At 35.7% G+C, this 15,097-nt stretch overlaps 3 protein-coding genes across 7 annotated transcripts; 1 reads left to right on the forward strand and 2 right to left on the reverse strand.

Moving 5' to 3' along the window:
* Positions 1-2,272: 2,272 nt before the first annotated feature.
* On the reverse strand, positions 2,273-2,725 carry LOC113729051 (uncharacterized). Its single transcript, XM_027253378.1, has one exon. It carries the CDS (start codon positions 2,723-2,725, stop codon positions 2,273-2,275), a length of 453 nt encoding a protein of 150 aa, XP_027109179.1.
* Positions 2,726-3,061: 336 nt separating this feature from the next.
* Positions 3,062-3,858, reverse strand: LOC113729052 (uncharacterized). The gene is made up of 2 exons (XM_027253379.2): positions 3,277-3,858; positions 3,062-3,202 (listed from the first exon to the last, which is right to left on the reverse strand). Exons 1-2 carry the CDS (start codon positions 3,856-3,858, stop codon positions 3,062-3,064), a joined length of 723 nt encoding a protein of 240 aa, XP_027109180.2.
* A 1,584-nt stretch (positions 3,859-5,442) lies between these two features.
* Positions 5,443-13,198, forward strand: LOC113729053 (uncharacterized). 5 transcript variants are annotated; one of them, XM_072080507.1, is made up of 12 exons: positions 5,443-5,582; positions 5,732-5,786; positions 7,221-7,255; positions 7,578-7,898; positions 7,988-8,041; positions 8,262-8,345; positions 11,662-11,787; positions 12,166-12,233; positions 12,494-12,563; positions 12,695-12,760; positions 12,832-12,909; positions 12,990-13,198. In XM_072080507.1, exons 4-12 carry the CDS (start codon positions 7,620-7,622, stop codon positions 13,029-13,031), a joined length of 867 nt encoding a protein of 288 aa, XP_071936608.1. In that variant the 5' UTR covers positions 5,443-5,582; positions 5,732-5,786; positions 7,221-7,255; positions 7,578-7,619; the 3' UTR covers positions 13,032-13,198. The 5 variants fall into 5 exon arrangements, with proteins under 5 accessions (XP_071936608.1, XP_071936607.1, XP_071936606.1 ...); XM_072080506.1 differs by having other exon boundaries at positions 7,581-7,898; XM_072080505.1 differs by having other exon boundaries at positions 5,468-5,610; positions 7,581-7,898.
* Positions 13,199-15,097: the final 1,899 nt, after the last annotated feature.

The following is a 15,097-nucleotide window of genomic DNA, read 5'->3' on the forward strand; positions in this document are numbered from 1 at the left end:
CTCTGATTTATCGTAGATTTTGGAGTCAATCTAAAAAGGTTTTACGTTTAAATCCACATTTTTTGGGTGACTTGGTGCACCATAACTCAATACCAAGTGGCGACTCCTACATTTTACCAAAACCTTTTTAGATTACTATTTTTGGCCAAAACGTCGCATTTCAAAGTCCCATGGCCTTTCCCTTTCATTTTCACACACATCACCATTTTCAAACCATATTTCACTCACTTATTATACTTTTATTATTTAAAAAAGGGGCGCGACAGGTGTCCCGCGGATACCCTTTAGTTCGCCTTAGGGAGAAGTGGGGGCGTCACAATAACTTAGTCCAACTACGATTAAAATATTGTTATCATGACAAAGATGACATTTTTATTCCATCAATGCCCTCTTGCACCCTATATTAGTACAAGATTGCAAGTTATTAAAAAGGTTAAAATGATTGTCAAAGTTGAATGGGTGTAAATATAATTCAGAAATTTTCAGCACTACATGGAGACATAAGCATTGTTTTAACAGGAACAACAACGGCTACCTGCAACCTTCCAATGGCCAGATTATTTATCAACTCCAACTATAAATAAACATCAGAAGTGCATGTACACCCTCAAGTTTATGATTGGGAGGAGCAAGGGTTTTGCATTTACAGGAAATAGTGAAAAATATTTAGCAGAAATTATGGCCTCTTCAAGCCAAAAGGAAGAATCATGGAATTCGCCAACATCTTCCACTATTAAAAATAGATATTGCTATTGTAATCGCAAGGCCACAATGAAGATATTGAAGAGCGAAAAGAATCTAGACAAGTTGTATTTCTATAGTTCAAAATACAGGTATTTTAAATTGTATGATGGAGGAGAAGAAGAAGAAGTTAATAGCAAAAGAAGCAATCGAGACATAGAGAGGGAAGGAGTCATTAGCAGAAGAGTACTTGGCATTTTAAAAAGGCAAACTGATGTTGCGGTGGAACAGCAAAAACAATTTCTACTACCAGGTGGCTTAGGAAACATGCTACTCAACATCAACCTCATACTGTTAGCTATATTTAATTTCATTCAAATAGTCAAATCAATTGGATGAAGTCATGTAAATCTGCAGCAACATTCTCCCAATTGTATTATGCCTTTTCTAGTGATAGGCAATTCATGTATGCAAGCTATGTCAATTAGAATTCTACATAAACCAATGTAAAATCATGTATGCAGCAGTATAGACTCATGTATGAAGTAATGAATAGCTACAGTATTTGATTCATAATTGCTCCTAGATACTTAGTAATAAGTGCAGAATGTCAACATAGAAACCAGTCACGTATGAACGATGAAACAATAAGGCACATTCAAGACACTAACAGGGACATTATGCTTGCTAAAATGCCAATTATATCAGTAGCTAATCCACATTTCCATCAATGCAATCCACAAGTACAAAACACCATCTACAACAAATAGTAATGCAAATGGTGAGGATTGCACCACTACTATTATAAAAAGATTGTTAGCAGCCATTTACAAAAACATTTTTGGTGCCTTAACTACTGGTACTTTCCCATCTAGCAACACTAAATACAAAAAGATATTAAGCTTATCATGTTTAACTGGTTACTCAAAACCATAAGCTAAAAGTACTAGTATTACTAATGTTGTTGGAGTTCATATTTGCTGATGCATTCATGCTAACAGATGTAGCATTTGCAGATCTAGAAGCAAGTTGAGCTAGCACCTGAGAATTGCAGTGACCATTTCTAGTTCATTTGGTCCTACCAGCACCTCTTGTTGTTGAAGTAGAAGGATTTTTTAAGCAGGCCTTCATCTCTATAAACATTAATAAAAAATTACATCTAGAACTTTTTATGTTAGACAAGTTATGTTGTACATGTTAACACCTTTCTATTAGAAACTGCTGCAGTAATTTGACAATTATCTTGAACATTAAGTGTTTCATTATGATATGTAGGACTAGGATTGCTCCCTTGACTAGAGTGTATTATAGGTACATTTCCTTGTGCATGATCTTGAAAAATGAGTTAGTAATGCACTGAAAGCTTCTTGTACATAATTCGAATAGGTAAGGAATGGTAGACAATGCTAATAGTTTATGCAAAGAACAACTCCTGATAAGCCTATGCTGGCCATTCCTTTGCCTGGTCTGTCTCTTCTATTTGTCATTTGTGATAACAAATTCAAATGAGCTGTAAGTAATAGTTATGACATATGATAAGTTAATAATTGAGTAATGACTATGCAATAATTCTACCAGTTCAGCAAGAATTCTATTTTGCAGTTCTTTTTAGCATAGGTGCTCGTTTGCAAGTCATCTTATTATGACCAAAAGCTCCACAATTTCTACACTTGAAAGTACTTGACCTTTTTGCTTGTGCAGAAGATGCTCCTTCATTAGCTTCCCTCCTTCGATTTACTCTTGGTCTACTAGGAGCTCTTCTCAAAATAGGTGGCAAAACAACTTTTGGGAGCACTTTAGGCATAGGAGGCCATCTCTTTACATCAAGAATAGGATGAATCATTGCAGAGTATGCCTTGTCTTTTGTGAACCAAGTTTCACAATAGGACTCCAACTTCTCTCTCCTGTACATAACTCCTAGTGCTGCATGTTTGCACGGAATTCCAACTATCCAAAAACTACCACAATCATAGATTCTTTGAGTGAGATTGACTATGTAGGTTCTGTCCAGATCACCAAGCTTGAATGTGTCTTCACTAGCCATATGCATCTTACATTTTCTTGATGCTTGGCTAATTTCTATGAGTTCTCGGCAATTCTAGGAGTGATATTACTAGTCAAGGTGCAACCTTTCTAGTATCTCTTAAGCAACTTTTTCATGAATTTTCTTCTCAAGCCATCCACCAAAGTGAGTATAGGCTTTCCCTTTGGATCACCAAACCAGTTATTAAAGGACTTGGTGAAATTATTTGTCCATGGTCACACTTAAGTTCAGGTGAAAAGACATGCCTACACTAGGCATTTCTTGGAATTTTATCCAAATATTTCCAAGCATCTATGTTAATATCTTTAATACTTGCCATTGCTTCATTATGGCCAACTACATCATAACTTTTAGTTGCCTTCCAATAGAAACTGCTAAGATATCTAGAAATTGAGCCTTGAAATTGCTGCATATATGCCTACAACAGTGCCTTCCAGTTGCATCTGGAAATATCTCCTCATAAGCAAGATTCAATCCCTACATTAGCAAAGTATAAGTCGATAACAAACTCTGATTACTAAGTTGAAGGCTTAAATCAAAATTTTGTGTACTTTCTGCCTATCACTCATGAAGGTTAAAGGGATGTTGTTGTCAAATGGTCCAAAGAACTCTTGAAAGTAGTAGAAGAACCACCTCCATGTTTCCTTGTTCTCACATTTAGTTACAGCAAAGACTATTGAAAATATGCTGTTGTTTGCATCCAAAGCAACTGCTGTGAGAAGTACACCTCCAGATGGACCCTTAAAGAAACATCCATCAAACCCTATAACAGGCCTACAACCTTCCACGAACCCCAACTTTTGAGCTCTAATGCTAATAAATATTCTTAAAAATTTAGGCTCAACTAAAAGATTTGGCCTATCATAATGTATTTTGCAAATATTGTTGGGATTATTATTCCTTAACAGTTCAGCATATCTTGGAATTTTAGAATAAGATTCAGCATGTGTGCCTTCTATCTTAGCTGGTGCTTTGTTCTTAGCTCTAAAAACCTGCATTTTACTTGGCTTCACACCACACTTCCTCAACTCTACCTTTACACCTTTGCTAGTCATATTAGGATGATCTCTTAGTACACAAACCGGCTTCTTGGCCATCCAGTCAGATGTAGCTTCAGCACAGTGTTTATCCATCACATAAACGTGCTGTGGTTGGTAAGTTTTAATCTAAAAAGTGATATTATCAGCCACTAGTGATACATGTATTCTCCATTGGCATCCCTTGGCACCATAGATAGTAGTCACTCGACTCTTCTCATTTTTCAACCTTAGAATTGGAAAGTCTTTTTGAATAACATCTTTCAAGGCAACTCTAAATGAATCCACATTGGTGAATAATTGACTCCTTCTCAAACTCTATGTTATCTTTAGGGTTGTAAATCCACATTTTTTGTCTCATTACTTACCTCATAAGGTCATCCTCCTCCTCACTTTCAGAATCAGGAACCGCAAATTCATTGAAGTAGTTCCAGAAAGGGTCTACTTCATCACTGTCCCCAAATTCAGAAAAAATTGGTATCACTATCCTCATTGTCATCATTTGAAACCCTTTCTAGAACTACTTTATCCTCAGAGTTACTGTGCAGATTGCGTTTCTATGAAGAATCAGAGCTAGAGTCTCCATACTCATCATTCGAGACTCCAAGGTCTACACCCGCTGTACTAGTATTCTGTTTAATGCCTAAATTATCTTGCATGTTCACACCAGTTGGATTCACTAAGCCATTTTCTTCATCAGCAAGTATAATTTCCATATCAGAGGCATGCAAGTTTATCACTAGTTTAGATTGATGTATTTTGAATGTCTCACTAACTGCATAGTTATCATTGACATCCATCATGCAATTTTTTCCAAGAATTTCACATCTCATCTGCATAATCATGCTAACATTCCCAAGGATTTTGCTCAATGCTTTTTCGGTTACATCAAACAACAAGTTAATGTATGAGTAGTCACTTGGATCAACATTTGGAATCCTGATTTTGTTTCTATTATAGTGAACATCAATGTCATAGGCAGCGCAAGAGTCCCTATCCTACATTTTCAGATTTGGATGCAAAGTGGTGATAAAAAAAAGTCCATGTTTGAGCCTTTATTTTTTTACAGAAACACATGAAATTTGTAGATAACATCAGCATATATAAAATACACGAATTAAGCTTTACCACCAGGCACCAACTAAAAAATCTATTGATCAAGAAAAAATCTACTAGATAACATGCTACCATTCTTGAAACTGATTCACCAGAACACTTCATTACAGTAGTGCCGCATTGAAAATGGATATTCGTACCTTGATTTTTGCTTTTAATAACCTCACTTCCAATAGATGAAGACCAACTTCACATAAAGTCCATTGTTTTCTTCTTTTTCTTTCATTTTTTCCTTATCTATTTTTTCCTTTCTAGTTATATGGCTACAAAGTAAGATGCATTTGTTCAATCATCCTTGTCAAATTGTACTAATCACAAAAATGGCACCAAATTCCTTCTTCTATTGGCCGCTTTGTGTAATGGACTCTTAATCACCTTAATTAGAAGTTAAATTTCTAGTATTCTAGTTAAATATAATTAGGAATGTGAAGATGCATTTGATCCCCAAATTAACGTCAGTCGTTATTCCCAACTTCAGAGGACAAACTGGTAATTTCGGTACTCATGATGTCAGCAAGAGCCCCAAATCTCAGCTAGGGGAGCTCAGTGACATTTTTATAACCTTGACGGGTGTCAGTGGAAGTGTCAGAAACCTAAGGGAAGGTTTATGAAATTATCCCTAACTTTCCCTACCTTGAATGAAGTTCTTCTCTGCAATAAAGTTCGTTCATGGCTATTCTACTTCCCTAATGACTCTTCCTCAGGTGACGAATTAACATCAAAATCTTTATGGTAATCCAATTGTTTCTTTATTGGATGCTTTGTGAAAGGACATAGACTAGTTTTTCTTCGTTAAAGGACATTTTTTTGGGTAAATTTCGTTTCAATCAGTTTTCCTTGATTTCGCTTGCAGGACTTGCCAATTGCAAAGGCCATTTAAGCAACAGGTGACAATTGTGCTGAAAAAGGTACTTATTCATTTTTTTGGGGTAGTTTTACTCTAGGGACTCCTGTTTATGCATATTATGTGTTTGTTCTTTTACTTCATGAATTTTCTCGTTGTTCAAATGGAATTAAACCAACATTGCTGTGGTTATGATTGTTTCCAGTTTAAAATATGTGGGGATATGTACTTCTGAAGTTACTTATGGTTAAGTTATCCCAGATTTGATATTAGTCCCAGTACTGCTTTTGCATTGTGAAATCGTTATGAATATGCTGATAACTGGGTTCATACAGGGCCTTGGCAACGGCGTAATAGATGTATTAATAATTGATGGAGAATAATTTGATTTAAGTTCCGAAATGAACATATAGGTATTCTTGTTGTGTTATAATGCATAACAACTGTAAGACATCCCTATGTGTTCATGACATCTGTAAGGGATGTATTTAACGGTTTAAAAAGTTTTTTTCTTTTAAATTTTTACACTTGAGCATCATTAGAGTTCAAAATGGAAGGAGGTGCTGCTTGTTTTCATCTGGCAGAGTTAAAAGAAACTTTTCCTAACTTTGAGGCGCTTGGTTTGGGCTGAAACTTTTGTGCCATGACAGTGGGGAAAAGGAAATGGCTCTCTTTTCTCCCCAAAACTCGACAATGTCACTTCTGGAAATTTTTTGGGTTCTTCCTTCTAGAGCTATGTTTGAACTCAGGAAAAAAAAAACACAAAACAGGTAGGAGCACAAAAGATAAGGAAAGTTTATGCAAGGAAAAACCAGAAAGATGTATATGCAGCTTTTCTTGGAATGGAACGTAAAATCTAGATTTTCTTTTTTGTTTTTTCCCTCTCTTTGGTGTTTGAATGGAAAATTGAAAATTGGAATAGTTTTAGTTGTGTTGCCTTTTTTATTGTATTAAAACAGTTATGTTGTTTTGGGTGAAATTGGTTGAATGGAAAAGTTTCCATTAGCTAACTCTTCTCTCCATTCTAGACTTCGTCTAACATGTGTGAAGAAACACTTAATGAGTATTCAAAGACAATTCTCAATTTCTTTGAGGATCAAGAAGTTCGATCAAATGATTACATAAAGATACATCTTTTGTAAAAACTTCCTGACAAATTTACAGTCCGTGAAAGCACTTTCAGCATTAATGAATTTCCCTTTTATATTTCACAAATCTGAACTAATTCAAGAAAAGTAGAAGACTTAATCCTCCAAACACAAAGAAATTGCATCTTCTATCATGCTTAATGGTGCTTACATTCTTTAAAAATAGTCAGTGCGAATACGTTGGCGGTTCACACTAATACAAAAGATAGTTGTTTTCAGATAAGCATCTGATCTTCAGAATCTGTGCATTTTTTATGCTACTGATAAGTCATATACAATTCAGAATTCTTTAGTTTGGTTGAGACTCAATCTTTTCTGAAGGTATGTGTGTTTGACTACGTATACTGCAGGACTCTGTTTGGTCGAAGACTCAATCTTTTCTGAGGTATGTGTGTTTGACTACATATACTGCCGAAGCACTTTGTTAAGTGTTATGCTATCTTTGCTTGTAGCGTATAATGTGCCTTAAATATAAATGAGTCTTTGGGAAAATCAGTTCTAAAGCTTCAAAAGGAAAAGCAACAAATGCAGTGATAATTTTTAGAAATGGAGGGACAATATTTATAATTGACTAAACCCTTGAAAGATTAATGTGATATGGCTGCAATACCAATATGTAGCCAAATATGTTAAGACTTTAGCATGTCTTAGATAAACATGTGATTTTCTGTGTGTTCTGAGAACACTGAACTCGTCAATTTTTTTAGCAGAGCATGTGGTGAAGTCATTGGTTGCAGTAGGATTTAACAATGTCCAGCTGCATGATCAAACATCATTGGGCAATACCAATGATAGCACTGGCCTCTCGACTGTCTGTCCGTGGTTTTCAGGTTACCCAATTTGTTGTCAAATGCAACAGCGATGTAGCCTCATTGGCTACTGCTTCAAGCCCCCCTTGGTCTAATTCTGAGTCTAGTAAATCAGATGCAGTGACTGCCGCAACTGACAAGAAGCACGGGAGTAAGCAGGTTATCAGTGTTACTCCGCGGCTCTACGACTACATATTAAATAATGTTAGAGAGTCAAAGGTCAAAGATCCTCTGATTTGCATTGCTTTATGCCCTGTCTCTCCATATAGAGACTTATATCATGTGAAGTTTGTTTTACTCTGTTTCAGATATTGCGTGAACTTAGAGAGGAGACTTCAACCATGCACGGTAGTCAGATGCAGGTGTGATGGGTTTGTTCCATAGTTACTGACTCTTCTGGATTTTGTTCACTTTGTATGGATAAAGAAATTATTCTGTGTGTGTGTGTGTGCGCACTTCTAGATTTTGTTCACTTTGCATAGACAAAGAAATTATTTTGTGTGTGTGTGTGTGTATTCCTACATGCTTCATTATTTTCCTGTTGACAGGTGTATTATTTTTTAAATTGATCTTTATTAACAGGTTTCTCCTGATCAAGCCCAACTACTCAGTATGCTTGTCCAAATCCTGGGAGCTAAAAGGTGCATTGAAGTTGGGGTTTACACTGTATGTATGAGTTCACTTGTGTCCAACTTATAATCAATAGTATTGAGTAAATTCAGTGTCAAGTTTCATAGGATGTGTGTGCTGCATAGGATGTGTTTGAGTAAATTCAGTGTCAAGTTATTTTGCTGCATAGGATGTGTTCAAGCCTAATATTTCCTACTGAGCTGGATGTTTGCATCTCCAAATACATTTACTTGATCTGAATTGCCACCTGTATTCACTAGGGAGTGTGATTAGAGAGTATTAGGCCTTGTTCTCGTTTGCTTTAGATTTTGCAAAATCTGATTATGGAAGGTGATTATAGAGAATAATCAGAATCAGCAAAAGCTACTCAGTGGTTGATTATGGATTTTAGCCTTTTGCCAATAAAAAAAAATCTATAATCTAATTATAAAAGCAAATGAGAACATCACATTAACTGATTATCCAAAATCAGAATCTATAATCAGCTAAAGTAGTCAACCGAAAACAAGCCCTTAGTTCTTTTAGGACTATATAGAGGAAAAGTAAGTTGACTTGCTTCATGTACATCATTACAGTTCCATACATCTGTTAGTCTATCACAAAAGTTTTTCTACAGGATTGTGCCATAGCCATAGGCTTGCTATTTGCAATTATTGCATCTTGTTAGACAGAGAATAATTGCATCTTGTTAGAGTGAGAAAGTGAGATGATGACTCATGTGAAGCAAAAAGGATTTTGGGAGAGCAGCTTTAGAGCATTATGTCAGTAACTGGATTTTCATGTTAGAAATGAAGAGGCTTATATTCTGTTGATCTATTGGGTGAAGGGAAACAAGTCATTTGATATTGGAACATGTAGCATGTTATGCTATTGGGGAATTAATGATTGTAGACAGGCGCCCCTGGTAAAGAATCCACAATGAGCTCCCACCAAGGTATTGAGCATCAGTGAGGTGGATTGTTATCCATTGAGAGACTTTTTCAGCCTCAATGCCCCATAGAGATAAAATTGGCAGAATGTACCTTTCCACCCTGATAGAGTATTTCCAATGTTGAAAGAGTAGCATAATTTACTTGTCAAGATTTAATCCAATAACACATGATTTATAATTAACATCAAAATAACATGAGGTTTTGACATCTACTGTTTTTAGTTTTGTGTATACAGTATGGTTCTGAATATATATTGAGTAAGATATTGAATTAGTATGCCTTAATTCTGCAATTAAATCATTTCCAGTTGAGTTCTCCGCATTTATCAATATTTGTAGGTTAGGCTATTGTAATTCGCTTATTTGTTGACTTCACAGTGTTTGGTGAATCTTCACTTGTTTTGACTAGTCCAGTGACGGTCTGAAGAAAAACTCCCAAGTACACCAGTGTAGCACTTTGGGCATTGATCCAAACCATCTTCAGGGTAGACAAAGTAAATGGGGCTACAATTTTGGGATATTTGAGTTCTCATTTTCTTTTCAGTCCTGGGAGTCTTTCCACCAGGAGTAGATGGGTGTGCTAATCCTATTTGACTATACAAAGTAAATTCTTTTGAGAGAATATTCTCCAACCAGACCCTGGCTGAACTTGCCTTAATAAAAAGAGGGCAATGCATGTGGGAAGTTCTTGTTTTTTGCAATTTCTTAGGAGATTAAATGATAATGAATTTGGGAAATAAGAATTCTTTGATGGCTTCTTGCATATGTGATTAGTTGACAGGGACAATTGGCTAAATGTGTTGATCAACCTAACTGAGAAAGCTTTTGATGTAAGGCAGGTTGTGGGGAGGCTGCAGTGACATGAAAACTTGTATATCAAGCAGAATACTCTCTAGATGCTTTTGTAAAGTCCTTTAAGATCCCCCTGCACCATCCATTTGTTTCATTTTTCCTTAGTCAGACCCCATTTTATCTCTCCCATTAATTGTGCATTGGTAGTTGCAACTGCTTGATTGATATACTTCTGCGTAGTTTGCTGTTATGTCTTTTTACACAATAAGTCAAATAGTACTACTTAATTCAAATGGACTCATGCAGCACTAAAGAAGCATTTGATATATTATTAATTCTAAGATTTTTAGTTGTAAAACCTTGGAAGCGTCTTTGTCTATGAATAGATATTATTCAGGAAAGAACTTGAGATAGGAGAGGGCTGCGGCAAGAGTTTAGGTGCAGTAAGGAAGCAAGAAGTATATAGAAATTCTAGAAATTACTCCTAGATTTCCTTAGAAGTAGTGATGCAGCCTTCATTTCTCAAAGATACAGCACAATAAATACATTCAAGAAAACAAATCTGTTTCATTCTATCTATCTAGCACAGAAGAAGCCACCAAAACATCTAAAACTTTTGACTCTAAAAAACACTTTCTGATGGCCTATTCCAACATTTCTCAAATTACAGGATTACCTTTAACCTTGAAGCTCTAAAGTCTAAATAACCAAAATGTTAGCGTATGCATTAAATTACTCTGCAATAAATTAGACTGGGATACTGAAACAGCAAGAAGTCCATCAATTACCGTGTTTTATAATTCTATAAATGTTCTTATTCTGGTCTTCCCGGCTGATGATTTGACCTGCTAATACTGGTTTGTTTTGTTTCTTAAAACAGAAAGAAACAAAAGATTATTCCTTCACGCCGGCAATATTTTTTACTGCTTGACACAATTCAATCCACTGCTGAATATCAATCAGTGAATGCAGATTGAGCTATGAATAAGTAGCATTGTATTCATTTTGCCATGTTAAAACTAGCTTACTTTGAATATTATATTTCAAATAGGCAGAGCATAGTAATAAAAGAATCCCCAACTTTAGTTAATAAGTGGGAACTCTTTATATTCTTTATGTACTTGTTACTACTAGTTATATGATTAAAAATTAGCAAGACATTCTGCTTCTTTGAAAGTTGTAAACCTGTTGCCTTTCCTATTTGTCAATGAAATATCCATGATCTGAACTGTGTCAGCGACAGACAGTTGAGAGATTTTGAACCAAAATTTGGAACTTTGAGCTAAAGTTTATAGGGTATTGGTAGGCTTGCATGCAACCTAACAAGCCGGGTTGTGCACTAAGTATGCAGTTGCTGTTTTTTGGGAATTTGCAGGTTTTTTAGAGCTATAATTGTCATCTCTCTTGATCACAAACTCTAGACTACTTGTCCCTGTAGTTATTTTTAATCAAGCACACATGATCTTTCTGTTTAGCATTTCTTTCATCAAATTGTTGTTGTGACTGTATTCACAATTTATTGCTCTCCATGGTTTAAAAATGTGCACGTGGAAAGAAAAGAGTATCTCAAGAGTATACCATTTCTTTCTGAACAGTTTTGCTATATGTTATGACATTCTTGCTCTACAGGGATATTCATCTCTGGCTATTGCTTTGGCCCTGCCAGAAGGAGGTGAGTTAATTGCATGTGAGAGAGATGCAAAATCACTAGAAGTTGCCAGAAGATACTACAAGCGTGCTGGTGTTTCACACAAGGTGAATATTTTGTCTTACATAATACTTTGTGTTGCATAATAGACATCAGCATGTGTAAAATACATTCTAGAAGCCATATTTCTTAGGACATAACTAGAGCTTTTAAACAATATAAATTAATTACAAAATTCAAGAACAGTATAACACCAAGAAGTAGGATCATATTCTTAGAAAACTATGAACAATATTAGAAATAAATTGATCATTTTTTTTGGTCTCTTTGTTATAGTTGAATTTTGCAGCCTCTTATATATATTATTTTGCTTATGTGATGCTTAAACGTGCTTCTGAACCAAATTACATTTTAATCAAGCTTATCCTACCGGATACGCATCTCTGGGAGTAATTCTGTTTTGCTAACATATTTGGTGCGATTAGGTTGATGTGAAACATGGACTTGCTGCAGATACTTTGAAGTCTATGATTTTGAACGGTGAAAGTTGCAGGTACTCCTTGTCAACAGCAAGATTGTCTTAGCATTTTGAATAACTATATGGTGTTGTGACACTGGAACACCTGTTGTTGTACATAGCATGTTCAAGATTTTAATAGCTGATGGCTTTGCAAATGGATGATTTTAGGCTCTCTCTCTCTCTCACACACACGCACGCACACACGTGCACAAACACTTCCTAGCATTGCTTCTTTTAATCATAGCTTGTCTTTTGCTGTATGTGCGCTCAAATAGTTAAGCTCTTTCATGTAGTTATGACTTTGCTTTTGTGGACGCTGAGAAGCGAATGTATCAGGAATATTTCGAGTTGCTGCTACAGCTGGTTTGCAACACAGCATTTTTAAATTTTTCCCTTGTGTTGTTGGCATGCAAATACATGCTTAGGTTCTTGGAAGATTTTTTTGGACAATTTTTAGTGGTGGTTGAGTGTTGAAACTCATTGTTCTTTTGCAGGTAAGAGTTGGAGGGGTTATTGTGCTTGATAATGTCCTCTGGCATGGGAAAGTTGCTGATCCATTGGTAAAATGATAGCCATTGAAATTTTTGCCTAATTTGGGTATCATACAATGCTAATTGCAATAAGTGAGCAGGTAAATGATGCAAAGACTATTAGCATAAGGAATTTTAACAAGAATTTGATGGAGGATGAGCGTGTAAGCACTAGTATGGTAAGTATATCCATTTTTTTTTGTTTAATGATTCTTAACAACACAAGCTAGATTTGTCTTTAATCCCCGTGTTTCTGTAGGTTGCAATTGGTGATGGCATGATAATTTGTCGGAAGAGATAGATAAACAAAGGAAACACTCTTTGCCCACATGCAAATGCAACAAGCGGAAGAAACTTATTATTGTGAGAATTAGCTTTATTTGGGAAGTGGTTACAAGTCTTTATAACATAGCTACGATTGTTTCACTGGCAAACCACCAAGTAAAATGTCGAAGTCCCTTACATTTAGCTTCAGGTAGTGTCATGGTTCAGCTTTAATCGGATACTAGTGCATGAAGCACACCCAATGTGTGTACGACTAATGAAAATAAAAACATACGTTAAAAAAGTAATTTTTTGTTGAAATTTTAAGTATTATGGAAAACCAAATGAGTTCGACAAAGATCTTTTTCTGTTGCTGTACCAAATTATCCTTCTACAAAGATTTCCTCTCTACATGTATGCCAATTGTGATAATGGAAAGATACATGAATGAGATATATATATATATATATATATATATATATATATATATATATATATTGGAAAGATTAAAATTGTCTCTGTGCAAGCATTCAACTGATGAAGAAAAATGGTAGTCTGAAAGAATTCAATCAACCCTTGCAAAATGTTTGAGAGAATTGGTAGACAAGTTTAATGGTTGTAAGAAAGTGAAGTGGTTATAGGAAAGTGAGGTACTTAAATGATATAATTCTTTCTGATGGTAAGGGTAAATTTAGTAATATCAAGTGACATTTTTTGTTTTGAATACTCCAGTGACATATTTTATTTACATCCCTCTAGCGACTTTATATATACTGTTAATTGGATATGAGCACCATCCATAGACCATCTAAATACTAGCATCACAAGGTCAATCCTAACTGGTGATGGATTACCACAGGAAGCATTGAGCTTAGGAAACTTGAGGGCACAGGGCGAACATTCCTGCGCTCTCTTTTGAACTTTCAGGTTCCATAATTTATTAATTTATTATTGGATAAAACTAAAGTTTTAAAACTCGACCCATACATTGAACCTAATAACTTACTCTTTTTTTTTTTGAAAAGCGAAAAAGATTCATTCATTAGATTGCATGAATTCGTCCAGCACTAATTGTTTAACAAAGTTCAGATGAGAGCTCCAAAGAAATTCGGTTGGATGTTTTAGCAAAATGTGCTAAAATATACACAACTTTTTTAGCCTCTTTAGAAATCCATATTACATCAACAATGCTTTTATCCACAGTGAAATTGAGCCAATATCCGAGAAGATCTGTTCTGTACCATTAATCGGTTTTTATGACTGAGGATGCGTCTCCCTCCGATATAAAAGTAGGAATCATCAGCGTCAGTGTAAAAAGAATCGCTTCCCTCGCAGCATGAGTTTCAGCAATTTCTGCACTGGCTAGACCATCCATTTTTTTTCCTATAAGCCAGCAATAAATTGACCATCATAACTTCGGATGACCACACCAACACCAATTACTTGCTTGATGGTAGACATTGAAGCATCAAAATTCACCTTGTAGTGGGGAGCAACAGGCATCGACCAGGACAGGGATGGATTTTGATAACGGATTACCATAGCGCAAGCATTTGCTTCCTTGAAAGCTATTAGATGTTGGAGAGCAAAATTGACAATAGTCAGAGAGGTTCTCGAACTTTACCTTTAAAGATTGCATCATTCCTGTTACTCTGTATCTCGCAATATAGAGTAGCAAAAAGTTCGCTATTTTTTGATGGCAAAGTTCTACGAATTTCCTTCGTCCAAATATCAGGTCCCAATTGGCGACATGCATTGATTTTTTTTGTCCACCAAAGTGATAGCCCATATCTGTACTGGAATATAGGGCAGTCAAATAGAATGTGAGACAGATCTCCATGTGGGTTTTTGCAAAGCGCGCAGCTATAGTCAACAGAAATTCTTCTTTTATGGAGATTATCAGGCGTAGACAAGGAATTATGACATATTCGCCAGAGAAGATGCTTGGTTTGGTTCGGTATTTCAAGGGACCAGATTTTCTTTCAAATATTATCTTTGCCGGAACTTGAGCTTGGAAGGTCAATTTGTCCGACATCAAGGAGGTCTGAATCCATTATTGCATGGTTAACGCTTTTTACAGATAATTTTCCAATCGAATAATGC

Source organism: Coffea arabica, chromosome 2e (genome assembly GCF_036785885.1).
Source record: "Coffea arabica cultivar ET-39 chromosome 2e, Coffea Arabica ET-39 HiFi, whole genome shotgun sequence".
Lineage (NCBI taxonomy): Eukaryota > Viridiplantae > Streptophyta > Magnoliopsida > Gentianales > Rubiaceae > Coffea > Coffea arabica.